The sequence below is a fragment of the Equus przewalskii genome, chromosome 8 (genome assembly GCF_037783145.1).
Source record: "Equus przewalskii isolate Varuska chromosome 8, EquPr2, whole genome shotgun sequence".
NCBI lineage: Eukaryota > Metazoa > Chordata > Mammalia > Perissodactyla > Equidae > Equus > Equus przewalskii.
This window is the reverse complement of record NC_091838.1, coordinates 73,419,894-73,435,133: the sequence shown is the minus strand read 5'-3', so window position 1 is coordinate 73,435,133 and position 15,240 is coordinate 73,419,894. Positions and strand designations below refer to the sequence as shown.

Below are 15,240 nucleotides of genomic sequence, written 5' to 3'. Positions count from 1 at the left end.
TATAAGGAGACCTATCCACGTCCATGACGAGGAGAATGACCCTCCCACATTCCTGTTGAATCTGACCACCTCCATTCTCTGTTTCCAGTACTTTGTCTTCACTGGGGTGCTGGCCATGGTGACCTGTGCGGTTTTCCTCCGACTGAACTCTGTCCTGAAGCTGGCCGTGCTGCTGATCATGATCGCCATCTACGCCCTGCTGACCGAGACCGTCTATGCAGGTCTCTTTCTGCGCTACGACAACCTGAACCACAGTGGAGAGTAAGTGCCCACTGTGGCATGTTCGAAAGTGCTCGACTTTCCACAGGGAGTGAGGGATGTAGAGTTATTGAAACTTGGAGACTAACTGGATACTGACTTAGAGTTCTCAACTCAGGTACTCTCTTGTTTACAAGTCTAGGTGAAATCCCTAGTTTTCAGTTTTATCATTTATGTTAATGACACCTTAACTAACTAATTAAAGTTTGGACTAAATAGTAACTAAATAATAGCTCAGGTCACCTCCAAACCTAATAACGCATAATTCCTTTAACAGCTCCAAGACTTGTAGGGTCTCCTTACAATTTGGCTGTAACGATATTAATAATAGCAACCACTGTGCTTTGAGAACTTACTATATCCTTGAATTTTATTATTTTTGAAATACAGAAAAATACAAAAAAATAATGTCTGAAGCCTAGATTTCTTAGAGAACAGAGCCTGAGGCAAGGCTGAAGGGCTCATGCAACTCCAGGGCAGTGAAAGGAAGGGAAAATGTAAACTGATGCCATGTTATGCTGGCCACGTGAGTGGGGAAGAGATTGAGCTGGTACCTTGGAAGATCCACTCAATGGAAATGCCTCTGGATGGGCCATAAGATGGGCAAAGGTGTCTCAGAACAGAGGAAGGGAGAGGAATTTGTCTGCTGGCTCCTTCCCTCTCCCGTCTCCCTTAGTCACGGTTGACTCTCTGGATGGACTTCTTGATGATATCATTTGGCCTCTTCTGCAGCCCGTGGGGAAACCAGACTCCACGCCTGCAATATGGTGCTTCATCTGAGCTGGAAGTGGTGGAAAGAGCCAGACACTGAACCTGTGGCTGATTGGCCTCCGGTGTAGGAAGCACACAGGTCTCACTGAGCCAGAATAAGTGGCCAACAGTCTGAGAGAAAGATGAGACCAAGATAATCTAAGAAGCCTGGGAAAATACAGCTGATGCTAATAATATGAACATTTATGAACCAATCCCTAGAAATAAGCAATGCTAACAATTAGTCATATTTACTTCTACATTTATAAAACAAAAAAGCCTTTCAGATATTGTTGGAGTTCCCTTCCCCAAGATTGTTCTCCTCTCTTTCTCCCAAGAGACAACTTCTAATGCACTTAATTTATATTCTTTCCATCCATTTTTTAATATATATTTAACTATGTCTAGACCTATAAATTATAATATTGGTTTGTTGTCATGCAATATTGTCTTTTTTAGATCTATCTACATTGATATCTGTGGATATCATTCATTTTAGCTATTGTATGTACATATTATACAATATGAACATACCAAAATATATCTACTCTTTGACCTATTAATAGACATTCAGGCTGTTATTTTCGCCATTTAAAAAACGCTCCAGTGACCATCAATGGGATTGTCTCCTGGGGTTTATATCTAAGAGCACACTTGCTGGGTTGTAGGGTATCTGCATTTTCCACTTTCTAAAATATTGCCAGATTGCTCTCCAGTGCAGTTAAAACAATTTCCCTGACAGCAGTGGTCTTCTTGCTCCTCATTCTCACCTATGCCATTGTTAGACTTTTTAAATTCTTATTGAATCTACTGGGGGGTGAATTTTATTTCCTTGTTTGCATTAGTAGTTCCCAGATCACAAGTAAGTTTGGGCATCTTTTTGTTTGTTTATGGACCATTTGGGTTTGTTTTCAGATGAACTGTCAGGTCATATCCTTTGCCTGGTTTTCTATTAGGTCGTTTGCCTTGTTCTTACTGGATTTGCAAAGGTTCCTTGTCAGTTCTGGATGCTAATTTGTGTCTGTTATGCATTGCATCATACACATTAGGTACATTTCCCTGTTCAGTCCTCATGGCAACAACCTGAAGAACACAGGCGCAGAGAGGTTAAACAAATACCCCTGTGCACATGCCAATAAATAGCACATCTGGATTCGAATTCAGGTCTTTCTGGCTCCAAAGTCCATCTTTGTAAATACTACACACACCTCTGTTAAATCAGACTGAAGAATCTCTCACTATATGCCCAGGGTTCTTAGAAAGTCAAAACAGTTTCAATTCAGTGGATGGTTAGTGACAACAGATGTCCCACGGCCACGCAGAAACTAGCACAAAAGAGGGGAAAGAGATGTATGAACAAAACAGGCCATGTTTGTGGTAAAAATAAAAATTAAACCATCTAAAATCTATTCATTCAAAGGGGAACACCACGTTAATAGAACAAGCCAGGACTTTGGCTGCAAATCCAGGCTCTGTTGCATTAGAAAATCACTTCCCATCTCTGGACCTCAGTTTGCTCATCACTAAAGTGGAATAATCTTACTCTTTCCGGGGCCTGTGTGAGGCTCTGCTGTACATGGCACATAGTAGGTGATGAGTATCTGTTCATTCCTATCCCCTCCTTCCTTCTTAGGAAGAGGTTTAGTTCTGAACTCCATTTTGAGGTCTTAAGTAAAAGCTGGTGGTTGAACTGTTAAGCAAGATTGTGAAAGTAAACATAGTCCCAAACTCATTGCTGCTGACATTCAGGTGCTTTTCTCAGCTTTTTCCTTACTCAAGGTCAGTTATTGGTTGGTCTTGTATTGACTCACACTTTGCTATCAACGGAACTAAATTAACAAGGAATGGAAGAGCTCTTTCAGCCTTCCCTCTCAGCTGCTCAGTTGATTATAAATCAACAGGTCAATAGTCACTGTTTATCTGGTTGGCAGGCACAGGTTGCTCATGCTGTTGAAGATTTAGTCAACACTTTAGGAACTCACATGGTTCAGGGACATTTCTGCTGGTTATTCCTGGGGGTCAGGTACCTGGGTAATAGAAAGTATAGAGAACCTTGCATGGGGCAACCTGCCTGCATCTCCATCGAGATGGTACCAGATACTCTAGACTGGCGTCTCCCAATCTGTTCATGAGGTCCTCTCCATAACAACCCCATCTCAGTGGATGACACTGAGCCCAAAATAGTCCCTAGAGATTCATCTTGCTCAGCATCCCCTGTAAGGAAGCACCACATCATAACACCTGTGAGCACAAGTTTAGAAGTTAAACCACTTCAGGTCAAATCCCAGCTCTGTCATCAACCAGCTTTGTGGTCTTAAGGTAATTAATTAAAAGTGGCTTAACCTCTCGAAGCACCATTTTTGTCATCTGTAAAGTGGGTAATAATAGTTCTTATGTTGTAGGAATATGAGAGATCAAATGTGATGATGGAAACCTGGCACGGAGCCTCACATTGAATAAGCATTTGGTTAGTGCTAACAATTGTTATTGGACATACCCCCTCCACACCATAAATTCTGCTATTCTAGAAGTAATCTCTACTCTGCTGTCACCTAACTGATCTCCCAGCGTCCACTCTCAATTTGTCCTTCTCAAAGCCATCAAAGCCATCTGGTCAACTCATTATCCTTCTTAAAACACTTAAGGGGCTCCCTATTGCCTCTGAGAAGCTAAAAGTTCAACCTGTTTATCAAGGACTTCAAAGATCTTCCTGGTCTGGCCTCTGCGGACTCTCCCAATCTTATCTCCTACAACTCTACAGGTCACCATTGATAGGCTGTATTCTAGCCATGGGAAACCATGTACTGTTTACCAAGTGAGGTTCTTTACTTACTTCTTTCTGCCTGGTATGTCCATCTCCCTGACTGTTTCCAACTCATCATTCTCAAGGTCCAACTCAAGGACAACCTCGTCAGTGAAGCCCTCTTTAATCATTCCTCATTTGCTAATCCATACACATAATTTTTTATCATTGCACTTCTCTCTCTGCATTGCAATCATTAATTTCCATGTCTTCCTATTCCATTAGAATAAGAGCTTTTGAGGGCAAGGACCATTACTCATGTTCATATTTCTGGAACGTAGTAGAGTATCTGGCAGCAGGTGTCCAGTTAAACATTTGTTGAATGAAACGTTAAGTGAATGAGTGACTGAAAGAAACAGCTCATTTGGAATCACATTACAACACCGATTCACGGTAAGCTAAGTGTCATCTATGAACAACCTCTAAGATTTTTGCCCACCATTGCCCTTAAACTGTGTGTACTCCATCCTGTAAGCACGATTTCCTTTCGAACTTAAGTGTCATACCTTTTCTACAGGCTTTTCTAGGCCCTGCAGATTCACAGATGAATAAGACATTATTTCCATCTTCAAGGACTTAGGGGCAGACAATCGCAAGTAAGTGCAGATCAGAGGGCATGGTAGCTCCTGAGATCTGGACTGATAACCGGCCTTTACCATTCACTAGATCTGTGAACCAGAGAAAGTCATTTAACATCTGAACCTCAGTTTCTTCTTTACTAAAATAGGGATAATAGTATCTTAATTATTGATATTACAATTAAATCAGGCAAAGTATGTAAAGTGTTATTAAAGGGACGGCATAAAATCAGCACTTAGCAAACGTACTCATTAGCATGGCAAAACTGTAAGAGAGAAATTCAAGGTGGCTGGTTTATTTTGGGTTTCATGGGGGGAAATTGGAACTAATAGCTAAATTAAAAATTTGGCATCAGATGCACAATGGCTAAAGCTCTGGACTTGTTGTCTGTGATGTGAATTCTCATCCTGGCTCTCACAGAAATCAGCTGTGTGACTTTGGGCAAGTGACTTCTCCCTGGGCTTCAGTCTTCTACCTGTAAAATAAAAGTCTTGCAGGGGACTTTATATAATGTATGACATACACCATACGGAATAGAATGGACCCAGCCAACTCACGTGTAAAGTATTTAATTACTTGAAATTATTTTCATAGTATATACTAAGTGAAAAAGTAGGTTATAAAACAGTATGAACCACACGATCCTAAATCTGTAAACATATTTTTGCATGGAGGAAAAAGAAATGACATTCAGTTGGCTCCAAAGTATTAAACAAAGTATTGTTTTCTCTGGGTGGTAGACTTAAGGACAATTTATATTTTCTTATTAGATTCCAAATTCACTACAATTAGCATAAATACTTTTGTAACGAGTAACACTCCAATTAAATATTAATTGTTCTGACACATCAGATAACATGATCTCTAAAGATTGTTATAGCCCTGAGAATTACATTATTCTACATGTGTTTTCACTCAATTATGCCCTTTTCTTAGCATACAAAGATGGTAGTATTAATTCAGTGATTTTATTAGTACAAATAAACTAGTTCAAAATGTCCTTGGTTTTAAGTCTCTGCCACCCAATATCAAGCAAAGTATTATAATTTTGTATAGATTTCTGCCATTTGACTCTCTTTGGAAGTTCTTCAAAAAATCGTGGAAGTACAAAAAAAAAATCCTTTTAAATTCGAATCCCAGTTTTCTTTGGATGTTCCCTGGCCCAGCTGGCTTACTATGCAAATTTTTCAGTCTTCACTCAGGTCACATTTTTTCCATCTGAAATACGTTCTAAAGCCTCAAAGACCCTTCATAATAATGTTACTTTTCTTCTGAGTTTGATCTAGTCATCTCTCTACTTTTGGTCAACCACTGCTTTCAAGATGACTCAAGAAGTATTTATGTTAGCTCTTGAAAGCGTGTTTTAAGTGATAAATTGCTGGGCTTAAGAAAAGTGCTCTACATCACAAAGAACAGAATATCAGAGTAGGAGTTCGGGTATATCCAGGAGGAGTTAAACCTAGGGCATCTCCCATTCAAACTAAATGGTGTGGACGAGGGATTTGTTTAAAACACCACCACTAGAAGCAAGCTCATGTGCCACTAGCTTTTAAGCCAGCGAGCTAAGCAAGATGTTTGTCCTGTCCCTATACAGCCGACCCCATCTTTTCCTCCTGAGGACTTATCACCTTTTAACACTCAGCTCTTGAGTCCTCAGTGAACATCCAGCCTGGTTCCTTTCTCTTCCCATGTATTCCCATGGCAACAAGGATGTATCCTTATCAAGGAGCGTGTTGCGTTATGAAATTATCTGTCTATTTGATTCTTTCCTTTACTGGATTGTTTTGAGGGCAAAGACAATGTGCTCTCTTCATTTCTGCATCCCAGCACGTGCCTGGTACACAGTAGCTGCTCCATCATTATGTGCTTGGCTGGGCCTATAGAAAAGAAACACAGTAATGAGTATTACCTATTATTAGCATCTTATCTCCAAGGGAAAGCAGATGGGACTAGGAATTCACAAACCTGAATCTTGTTCCTGCCCACAGAGGCCTTGCTCCCCTGGGTTCCCCTATACATAGCACCTCCCCAAAAGAAAGTACATTTCCATCCCAAAATCCCTGTTCTGCCTGGAGAGCTGGATTGGGCCTGGCCCTGTATTAGCTGGGAGGGTCTTTTAGCATAAAGCTAGATGAGAAGCTGGTCTTGGCAGCTGGGTTAATGCCCCTGTTTCCTGAAGCCCCATGCTACTCTTACTGGTCTCCATCAAGAAACAAAAAGGGAAAGCTGGAGATTGCCCGGGTGCAGCCATATTAATGCTCACTCTACTCCTTCCTCTACGCACTGCATCTCATCTATGATGGCCCCGTTGTGTCCTTAAGCCACATCAGGATTAAGTCACTCCTGAGTGAGTCTGAGTATATTTGTGCTTGTGGTCGAGAGACAATAAAAGAAGGGAGTGATGTGATAAAAAAAAAAAATTCTGATGACCGTGGAGTAAACAGATGGTAGAGGGTAACGTGGACAAGCTATTGGAAATCATGGTGGTAGTACTCAGTTGCGGAGGTAGAGACGGAGAGAAGTGGATGGACTGGGGACATATTTTGATGGAAAAGCTAACAGGGTTTGGATATTGGGGTGGTGACGACTGACTTCTAGTTTTGTTTTTGTTTGGGGCTCAAGCACCTGGTGCATGGATAAGGGGCATCGCCTGAGGTGGAGAAACCTGAGGGAATAGCACAGGTGATAGAAAGCAAGTCACGACATCCATAGAGACGCTTTGTCTTCTTCCAACAGAGATTTCCTGGGGACCAAGGAGGCGTCGCTGCTGCTGATGGCCATGTTCCTCCTTGCTGTGTTCTACCACGGACAGCAGGTAATCCAACATTTTACTGTAACTACCCTCGGTTATCTGGCATTTCCTGTTACGATAAAACTATCCCACAGTCTCTGCTCTTCTTTGCAGCCAATGACTGTTACCTGCTTGCAGCAAGTTATGATTCTTAATGACTCAATTCCTAATAAAGACCTCCTGAAAAAAACTAAGCGGGAGAAGAGGGTTTGGAAAGCAAGGTGGTTTTAACACCCTTTAGGTATTTCTCTTTCAAAGAGAACATTGTTATAAAAAAAAAAAAAAAAGAAGAGCTTGCAATTTCCAACTGAGGCAAACTGGGATCCCTCCCGATTCTATTGCCTGGATAAAGTCATCACTGTAGAAGTTGGGTGCTGTAGTGGGTAAACGATCAAATTCGAGGATGGGCTGAGGCCGGGTTCTAATCCTGCCACTGCCTCTCAGCAGTTTGTGACCTTGGGAAAATTACTTATCTCTCTGAGCTTCAGTTTCTTCATCTCTAAAATAAGACAGTAATCCCTAAATAGGGCTGTTTAGAAAAATCATTTGAGATTCTTGTGCACAGCATTTTGCGCGCTGCCTTATGTAAGCAGAGGAAGTGCTTCATTGTTGAGTTCTCATAAGTAGATAAAGTGCCTACTGTATTGATGCCACTTCCTTAGGAGCCTCTACTCTGCCAGGATCTGGGGTGGGCACTGTGGGTAGCAATGTCCAAAACCCCATCCCTGGCCCCAAAGTTTTCCAGTCTCCTGGAGGAGAGCAGACCCTAAATAATGCAATGGGGGTCATGCTATGTGTGGATCAGACCATCCAAGGACGTCAAGAGTCAGAGAGGCAAGAAATTATTCTGCCTGGGAGCATCATATCACGCTTCACCCAAGAGGTGTCGCCTGCTGTCATCAGTAGGACTTCTCCATGTGGACTCAGACTGCTAATGCGACAATGTCCATCACTTGGGGAGATTGCCATTCCCTGGGAGAGCCAGGCCCTGCCAGCTTCACCGCCCTGCCCTGGAGCCTGGTCCATCTTTCTTTACCCTGCGTGCACTTCAAAAAAAGTAAGCAGAAAAGGAGAAAAACGAAACAGGAAGACTTTCGGCTAGAGCAGAAATAGAAACATATCACTGAGAAATCACCATGGAAACGGGGAGGTAACAAACCCTGAGAAATCAGGATGAAGCAGCCCAAAACTCCAGGAACCCAGAGACACATATTTAAGTTATTTGTAATAAAGGGGGTGGTAAGATGTAGTCAAGGGAGAAAAAAAGAGTAATTTAAAAACTCAGCAAGGAAGAAAAGGGGGAAAGAGCTCCTAAGTACCAAGCTCCTACTATGTGTCTGGTACTTCACCTCTACTCTCTCATTTAATCCTCGCAACAACCCCAGAATGGTGGCTCTTATCCATCCCATTTTACAGATGAAGAAAGTCATGTTACTCAGCTAGCGAGTGAGAGACCTAGAATTCAAACCCAGTGCTGTCTCCAAAACCCAAGCTTTCCACTTCTCTACTCTGGACAAAGACAGAAGAAGTTGTCTACATACCAGCACAATCGCCCAGCTACATGCCCACTCAATCCTGCATTGTGACTTTGACTTGTTTTAAAATTTCAGCTGAATTTGTGGTGAAACAATAAGCCAAATGTCAGAGTCTAGCCATTTCCAGAATTCCTCTCTTTAGGTCTGTCTGGTTCTCTGTGAGAGCCGGGTTCATGTCTTCCACGTCTTGATAGCTTCTCGTTACAGAGAACTCCTTAGTCTGACATGCAAATGACAGCCCATTTGAGGGCTATAGAGACAGAATCAGACAAGGCAATCCTGCAGAAAAACACACACACGCTCCATCACACAGGTTGAAACTGACAAGCGAGAAATCCTCAGAGATGGCTAAAAGAGAGCAAGTTCAGAGTGAGGGTCCTAATTCCAAATTAAGAAGGATGCTTCTGCCTCCTCCGTCACCTTAAGAAATGACTCTGTGCCCTGTCAGTGCCCTCTTCCTCAAAACCCTTCTGACATTCTGACTCAATTTATTCTCTTCTCCGTCTGCCCTGGGAAAGCGGATAACCTAATCACGTTATGAATATACATAAAGGAAGAGTATGTAAGTGCATAACGAGGGGCTGGGTGCTTAGGTGACATCTGATTTTTTTCTTTTTTCTTTTTAACTTTCAAAAGGCTTTTAAATTACATAATCACATTCTATAACTGTATCAGTTACAGGTATAGGCTTTAGAGTAGGGTAGAAAATATTCAAACCCCAACTCTGCCACTTAGTAGATATGTGACCTTCAGTGACTTACACAGCTTTCTGAGTCTTAGTTTTCTCCCCTGTAAAATGGGTATGATAATAACAGGTTCTATAGGGTTGTGATAGTATTCTATGAAAATACAATTATAATCTACTTATCCCAGTGGTTTCCACGTAGAATAAGAGCTCAAAAATTGTGAGCTATTAATATTTTATTTTGAAAACAAGCCTCTGAAACAAACAGGGAAAGTGTTATTATCCATCTGGTCCCAAGGCAGGAGCAGAGACCCAAGTTAGTTGAGGTCACAAAGCCAATAAGGAAAACCAGACAGAAACAGGACTTACAAATGCCATAATTTCTGGGTACTTCCTCCTTCCACCATGAGTCGCTACCTCTCCATGTTAGAGGAGGTTTATGCAGGATTGCATCACTGCCGTGTCATCCATTCATAGCATCTGTCAGGATCCGACAGATACTGTTCATCGGGATGAAGTCTGTCCACTCTTAGCTTTGCTACCTGCTTCCACTTGTCTCCCTCTGTGACTCAGAGGCCCTCTATTTTTACTAAAGGCTGAATAATGCCCACTGATGCCTGGTACGCAACAGCATCCCAGTGGGAGCATGTGTAATTACACATCTCCAGGGTGACGGAGGCAGTTATGTAACTGAATAATTGGGAAATTTCATCTTGCACATATGTGAAAGCGATATGCCAAACAATTCCTCCTTCTCTGAGGCAGGTGAACATTCTGAATGGTGGACAGGGAGGGCGGGGTCAGGTGCCTCCCCCCTCGGGCATGATTCACTTGCATCCTTGAAGATTCGGCTCCATTTATAGCAGTGGAAGCCACACCTGCGCACGGGGACAGAGATCAATGAGGTCATGTTGCCTCTCGCTTATTTCCGAGTCTGATAAAGACAGGCAATAGGATTGTGTGGCTCAGAAGACCCAAGCCTTGGAACCAAATAGTCTTGAATTTGAGTCCCAGCAATGTCATTGAGAGAATGAGTGAACTTGAGACACTCAAACTCCCAGAGCTGCCTTTCCTTTACCTGTAAACTGGAAACCTGTTATCTGTCAAGTTGCAGACCAGCTGAGTAAGAATGGCTGAATATAGTGTAGGAATTGAGTCACAGCTCAGAGTCAAAATGCCCTGAGTTCAAAGCCAGCCCCTACTTGTGAGGCCTTGGGCACTTGACTTCGCCTTACTCTGCCTCCATTTCCTCACCTGTGAAATGGGCATAATAAAATACCTCCCTTGTTGAGTTGCTGTGTGATTAAATGCTCTTCAATACATATGAAGTGCCTAGAACAGTGCCTGGTCCAAGGCAAGATTTCAGCCAGGGTTAGCCATCATTATGAGCTACAGCCTGGCACAAAACATATGAACAATATGGGTTAGTTCCCTTGGCACTCTTCTCAGATAGCCAATTCTCTAATGGTTTGGTAAAAATCAAGAAAGAGAGTGCACTTCCAAATCAATTGACATTTCTTGAGCAAATTCTGAAGATTTTTCACTGTTAAAAACTCAGTGCCCGTGCCTTCTATATGCTTTGCTTTCTCCATGTCTGCTCCAGCCACACTGTTGACATGATCTCTTTCCTTTTTGTGCTCTTCTGTCACCACTTGGCTGTGAGTAAATCAAAGGAAGAGACTGAGTTTCATGCACCCTTGTATATCCAGCACCACGCACATAGTAAGTACGCTAGATCTTTAGTAAACTGAAGAGGACTACTTGCCTTCCGTGGAGATTAAATAATATGTGATGGATGCCTGCCTTCGTGAGACTGGCTTTGTCGAGAGACAAGGGTGTACGTGGACTAGAGCGTCTCTTCATGGACTTGGCTTCGACGCAGCAACCTGCAGTCACCTGACCCAGATGTGAAGTGTGCTCCTGCATTGGGGCTGGAAAATCCTTGTTTAAATCAACTCCATATTCCAGATTTCCCTCCCCATGTTTCTCACTTGAATTCAATTAGATGAGAGTATTTCAACAGAAAAGAAATAAAAAGTTCCCTCTTGCTTCAACTAAGCACGCCCTTGTAAGGGGGAAGACAAAACATTTAATTTGGAAATAGTTGTGGATAAGAAGAGACTGTCCTGCAACTGGACAAATAAAAACTTGATACTCTTGAATCCGGAAGGAAAAAATTAAGCACAACTTTGATCTGACTTTATCCATAGATGCCTTAAATTGCAGTCGTACCTTGTAAATCTGTGTTTTAGGCATTTTGGAATTCTTTTACATGCATCATGTGATTTGGTCCATATAATAGATCCATATAATAATCCATGTCTCTTGAATTAGACATGATGGGGCGATTATCTTTATTTTTTAGGAGAAGAACCAAAATACAAGAAGTCGAACAACTTTTCCAAGGTCACACAGCAACTTGGTAAAACAGTCAGGACTAGTATTCTTTTGTATGACCTGCTGCCTCCACTTATTTTTTTTTTTCTTATGGAAAATTTCAAACATATACAAATGTATACAAAATAGTATAATGATCTTACAGCTTCCACAATCATCAACTTATATTGTGTCTTTTTTCATCTATGGCCCTATGCATTTCGCTCATTGCTCCTTCCTCATTATTTTGAAGCAAATTCCAGATGTCCTATCATTTCATCTGTAAATACTTCAATGTGTATCTAAAAGATAGAGAATTTTAACCTAATCACAATACTATTAACACGCCTTAAAAAAGAAAATGGTAATTCTTTAACATTGTCAACCCTCCACGCAGTGTTTTAATTCTTAGTTTATAACTATAATTTTCAAGTTTGTTTCAAATAAGATCCAAATAAAGTCCACATATTGCCACTGGTTGATGTGTCCCTTAGTGTTTTTTAATCTATAGGACCACCCTCCATCTTGTTTTTTTCTTGCAATATTTTGTGAGAATTCTCAGACTTCGACAATGTTTCTCAGTCTAGAGTTTGTCAATTGCATCTTCTAGGGGTATTTAACATGTCCCTCTGTGCTGTGTTTTTCCTGCCTTGATAGTTGTGTCTAGAAACTTCATAAGATTCAGGTTCAGTTTTTTCCTGCAAAAATATGTTATTAAGAGTCCCATAACTTCTGCTTGTCTCTCTTTTTTTTCGATGTTAGCAGCTATTGATAATAATAACCTATATTCATTCATTTTATAGCAAGTCATTCCCACTCCTATCAATAGTCCATAATTTATTCGCTAGAATCTGTTTTTAAAGAGAATTTTCTCCTTGCCAACTATTTGTTACCTCCAACTACAGCTCATAAAGCAAAGGCAGGATAAGTGCCTGATTCTTTCCCTATAAATTTGTTCCCTATAAGTTTCCCAGTAAGTTTGTTCCCAAGCATCACCCAGAGGAGACCAATGAGGTCTTCTTTATTTTGGTTATTTTTGAGGAAGATTAGCCCTGAGCTAACAGCTGCTGCCAATCCTCCTCTTTTTGCTCAGGAAGACTGGCCCTGATCTAACACCAGTGCCCATCTTCCTCTACTTTATATGTGGGACGCCTACCACAGCATGGCTTGCCAAGTGGTGCCATGTCCACACCCAGGATCTGAATCGGCAAACCCCGGGCCACTGAAGCAGAACATGCTAACTTAACCGCTGCGCCACCGCGCTGGCCCTGAGGTCTTGTTTTTTATGTCATTATGAACTTATGCATTCTAACATATTTCCTGTGTTTCAACCCTTTGCAATTATTACTCTTATTAAAGCTGAACTTATTACATCTTTGACAAGTGAGCGCCTACTCACATTGGCCTCTGGGTCCTTTTGACACAACCCGAGTAGTCTCCAAGCTTGTACATTTTCTGCCCTAAACTTCAGCCATTTCTGCAAAGAGTGTGAGGTCGTTTTTGTAGGAATTGATGTTTTGAAGCCACAATCTGGACCCTGGGAGTGCTCATTGCTACTAGATTTTCATTGTTTCTAGGCCTCGATTTCAGTAGGCAAAGCTATGAGTTCAAAGTGATACTTCCATTTCATAGTAGAGACCATAGGCTGTTGACTTCACCTCATCAATCTTCTATCTGCGTCTCCTTTTTCCTTTCCATAAATTCCAGTTCTCAGTGACACCAACACAATTACTCATTTGCTTTATCTTACAATTCACGTCCGATAGTCTAAGAAGAATAATACAAACACTACCACCTACAATATGATTGTTGTAAACAGTTTTAAGATTCTTTCTGAGGTCTTTTTATCTTCAAAGTATTTCCCTCTACAGATGAGTCATCAGATTGTTGTGTTAAAGACATTTGGAATAGTTTCTCTCCGTGTGATTGCACATGTAGGTTCATTTGTTTATTTGTTTGTTTTTGAAGAGTTTTTAAAAAAACTATTTAGTTTTATAATTAAGTAAAATGTTTCCATGATTCTAAAGTCAAGTTTATAAAACAAGATATAATTTTTTTTTTGTCTAAATTCTATTCTTATTCCTCCACCCTACTCCCTCCCTTCCTCATCTGATCAGTAATTATTTTTTACGGCTTATTCTTCAATTTTTAAAATAAATATAAATACTTATATATATATGGAGAGAGAGAAGTGGCTATCTCCTTTTCTTAGATCAGTGGTGGTGTACCACACACTTTTCTTGACCCTGGAGACCAGTCCGTCAGAATATAGAGAAATAGGCTTCATTTCTTTTTATAGCTGTATACAATAGTTTATTCAACCAACAAAGTGAACACTTTGGTTATTTCTAGCTTTTGTTATTACAAATTCTGCTGAATGAATAACTTTATGCCTCTGTCTTTTTTACTTTTGCCATCCACTGAGACTGTCACACAAGACAAAGAAAAGAAACTAGCTGAATTTTTTTAAGCCCTTGAATTCAGGGCATCTAACCATGTATTTAACAGTGCAGCATATTTTCCATTTCAGTAGTTAAAGACTTTGAATTAATGGCATTCCCAAAGCTATGGTAAATATGGTTTCTGAGATTCTTTAGAAAGGAAGCTGTCCATTTTTCAATGCAAAGGAAACTAGGACAAGAGGGAACTAATGTGGCCTGAGTACCTCCTGTGAGCTACATGCTTATCTATAACTTTCTGAATAATTCCTATTCCAGTCTTGCATGGTCATTGGTGTTCATCCCAATTTTAGAGATGAGGGAACTGAGATGCAGTCACTATCCAAGATACAGTGTTTGAATGTGGGGCCAGGACTCTAAGTCACATTCGCCTCACAACTAGATCCATGATCCTTCCATCATTTGCTCATTCATTCCTTCCTTATTGTGTAGTGATTAAGAGCTCAGACACTAGAGTTGGACTCTGGAGTGAAGCTCAAATCCTGGCCTCCTCATTAACTAATGTGTGACTTTGGTCAAGTTATTTAACCATGTTTGCTTTAATTTTCTTATCTGCAAAATAAGGATTGATAATAATACCTTCCTACTAGGGTTGTTGTGTGAATGAAAGGTGTGAATAGATGTGTATTGGTTAGAATCATACCTGATGCATGATAAGCACCATCTAGAGTTAGCTGGCCTCATTGTTGTAACTTACTTGTTGAATCAACGAATATTGATTGAACATCTGCCTGTGCCAGGCGTGGTGCTACATGGTAAGGATGTAATGTTGAGCAGCTGAAAGGACACCTGACCTCATGGCACGCACAATCTAGTAGAAGACACAGGCATTATCAGATATTCACACAAACAATTACAAAATCACAGGGGCCATAACGCTGGGAAGGCTAGGAAACCCTGTGAAATCTAATCATCCTCTCATCTCTTGGTGTCAGGCAAAACGCCTCCCAAAATGCCCAGCTGAGGCTCTGTTTCTTTTGTGAAGGGTCCTGAGGAGCCTTCCC

At 41.0% G+C, this 15,240-nt stretch overlaps 1 protein-coding gene across 5 annotated transcripts in view; it reads left to right on the top strand.

Annotated features, from left to right (window-relative positions):
- Window positions 1–15,240, top strand: part of ADCY8 (adenylate cyclase 8) — a 216,953-nt gene that overhangs the window by 178,504 nt on the left and 23,209 nt on the right. For 4 of the 5 annotated variants that reach the window (XM_070630986.1, XM_070630985.1, XM_070630988.1 and 1 more), the window contains 2 exons: window positions 89–261; window positions 7,127–7,205. In XM_070630986.1, the coding sequence (XP_070487087.1) occupies window positions 89–261; window positions 7,127–7,205 (252 nt within the window). Of the gene's footprint in view, window positions 1–88; window positions 262–7,126; window positions 7,206–11,766; window positions 12,252–15,240 lie in introns of those variants that run through there. The other variant, XM_070630989.1, reaches the window with a different exon arrangement.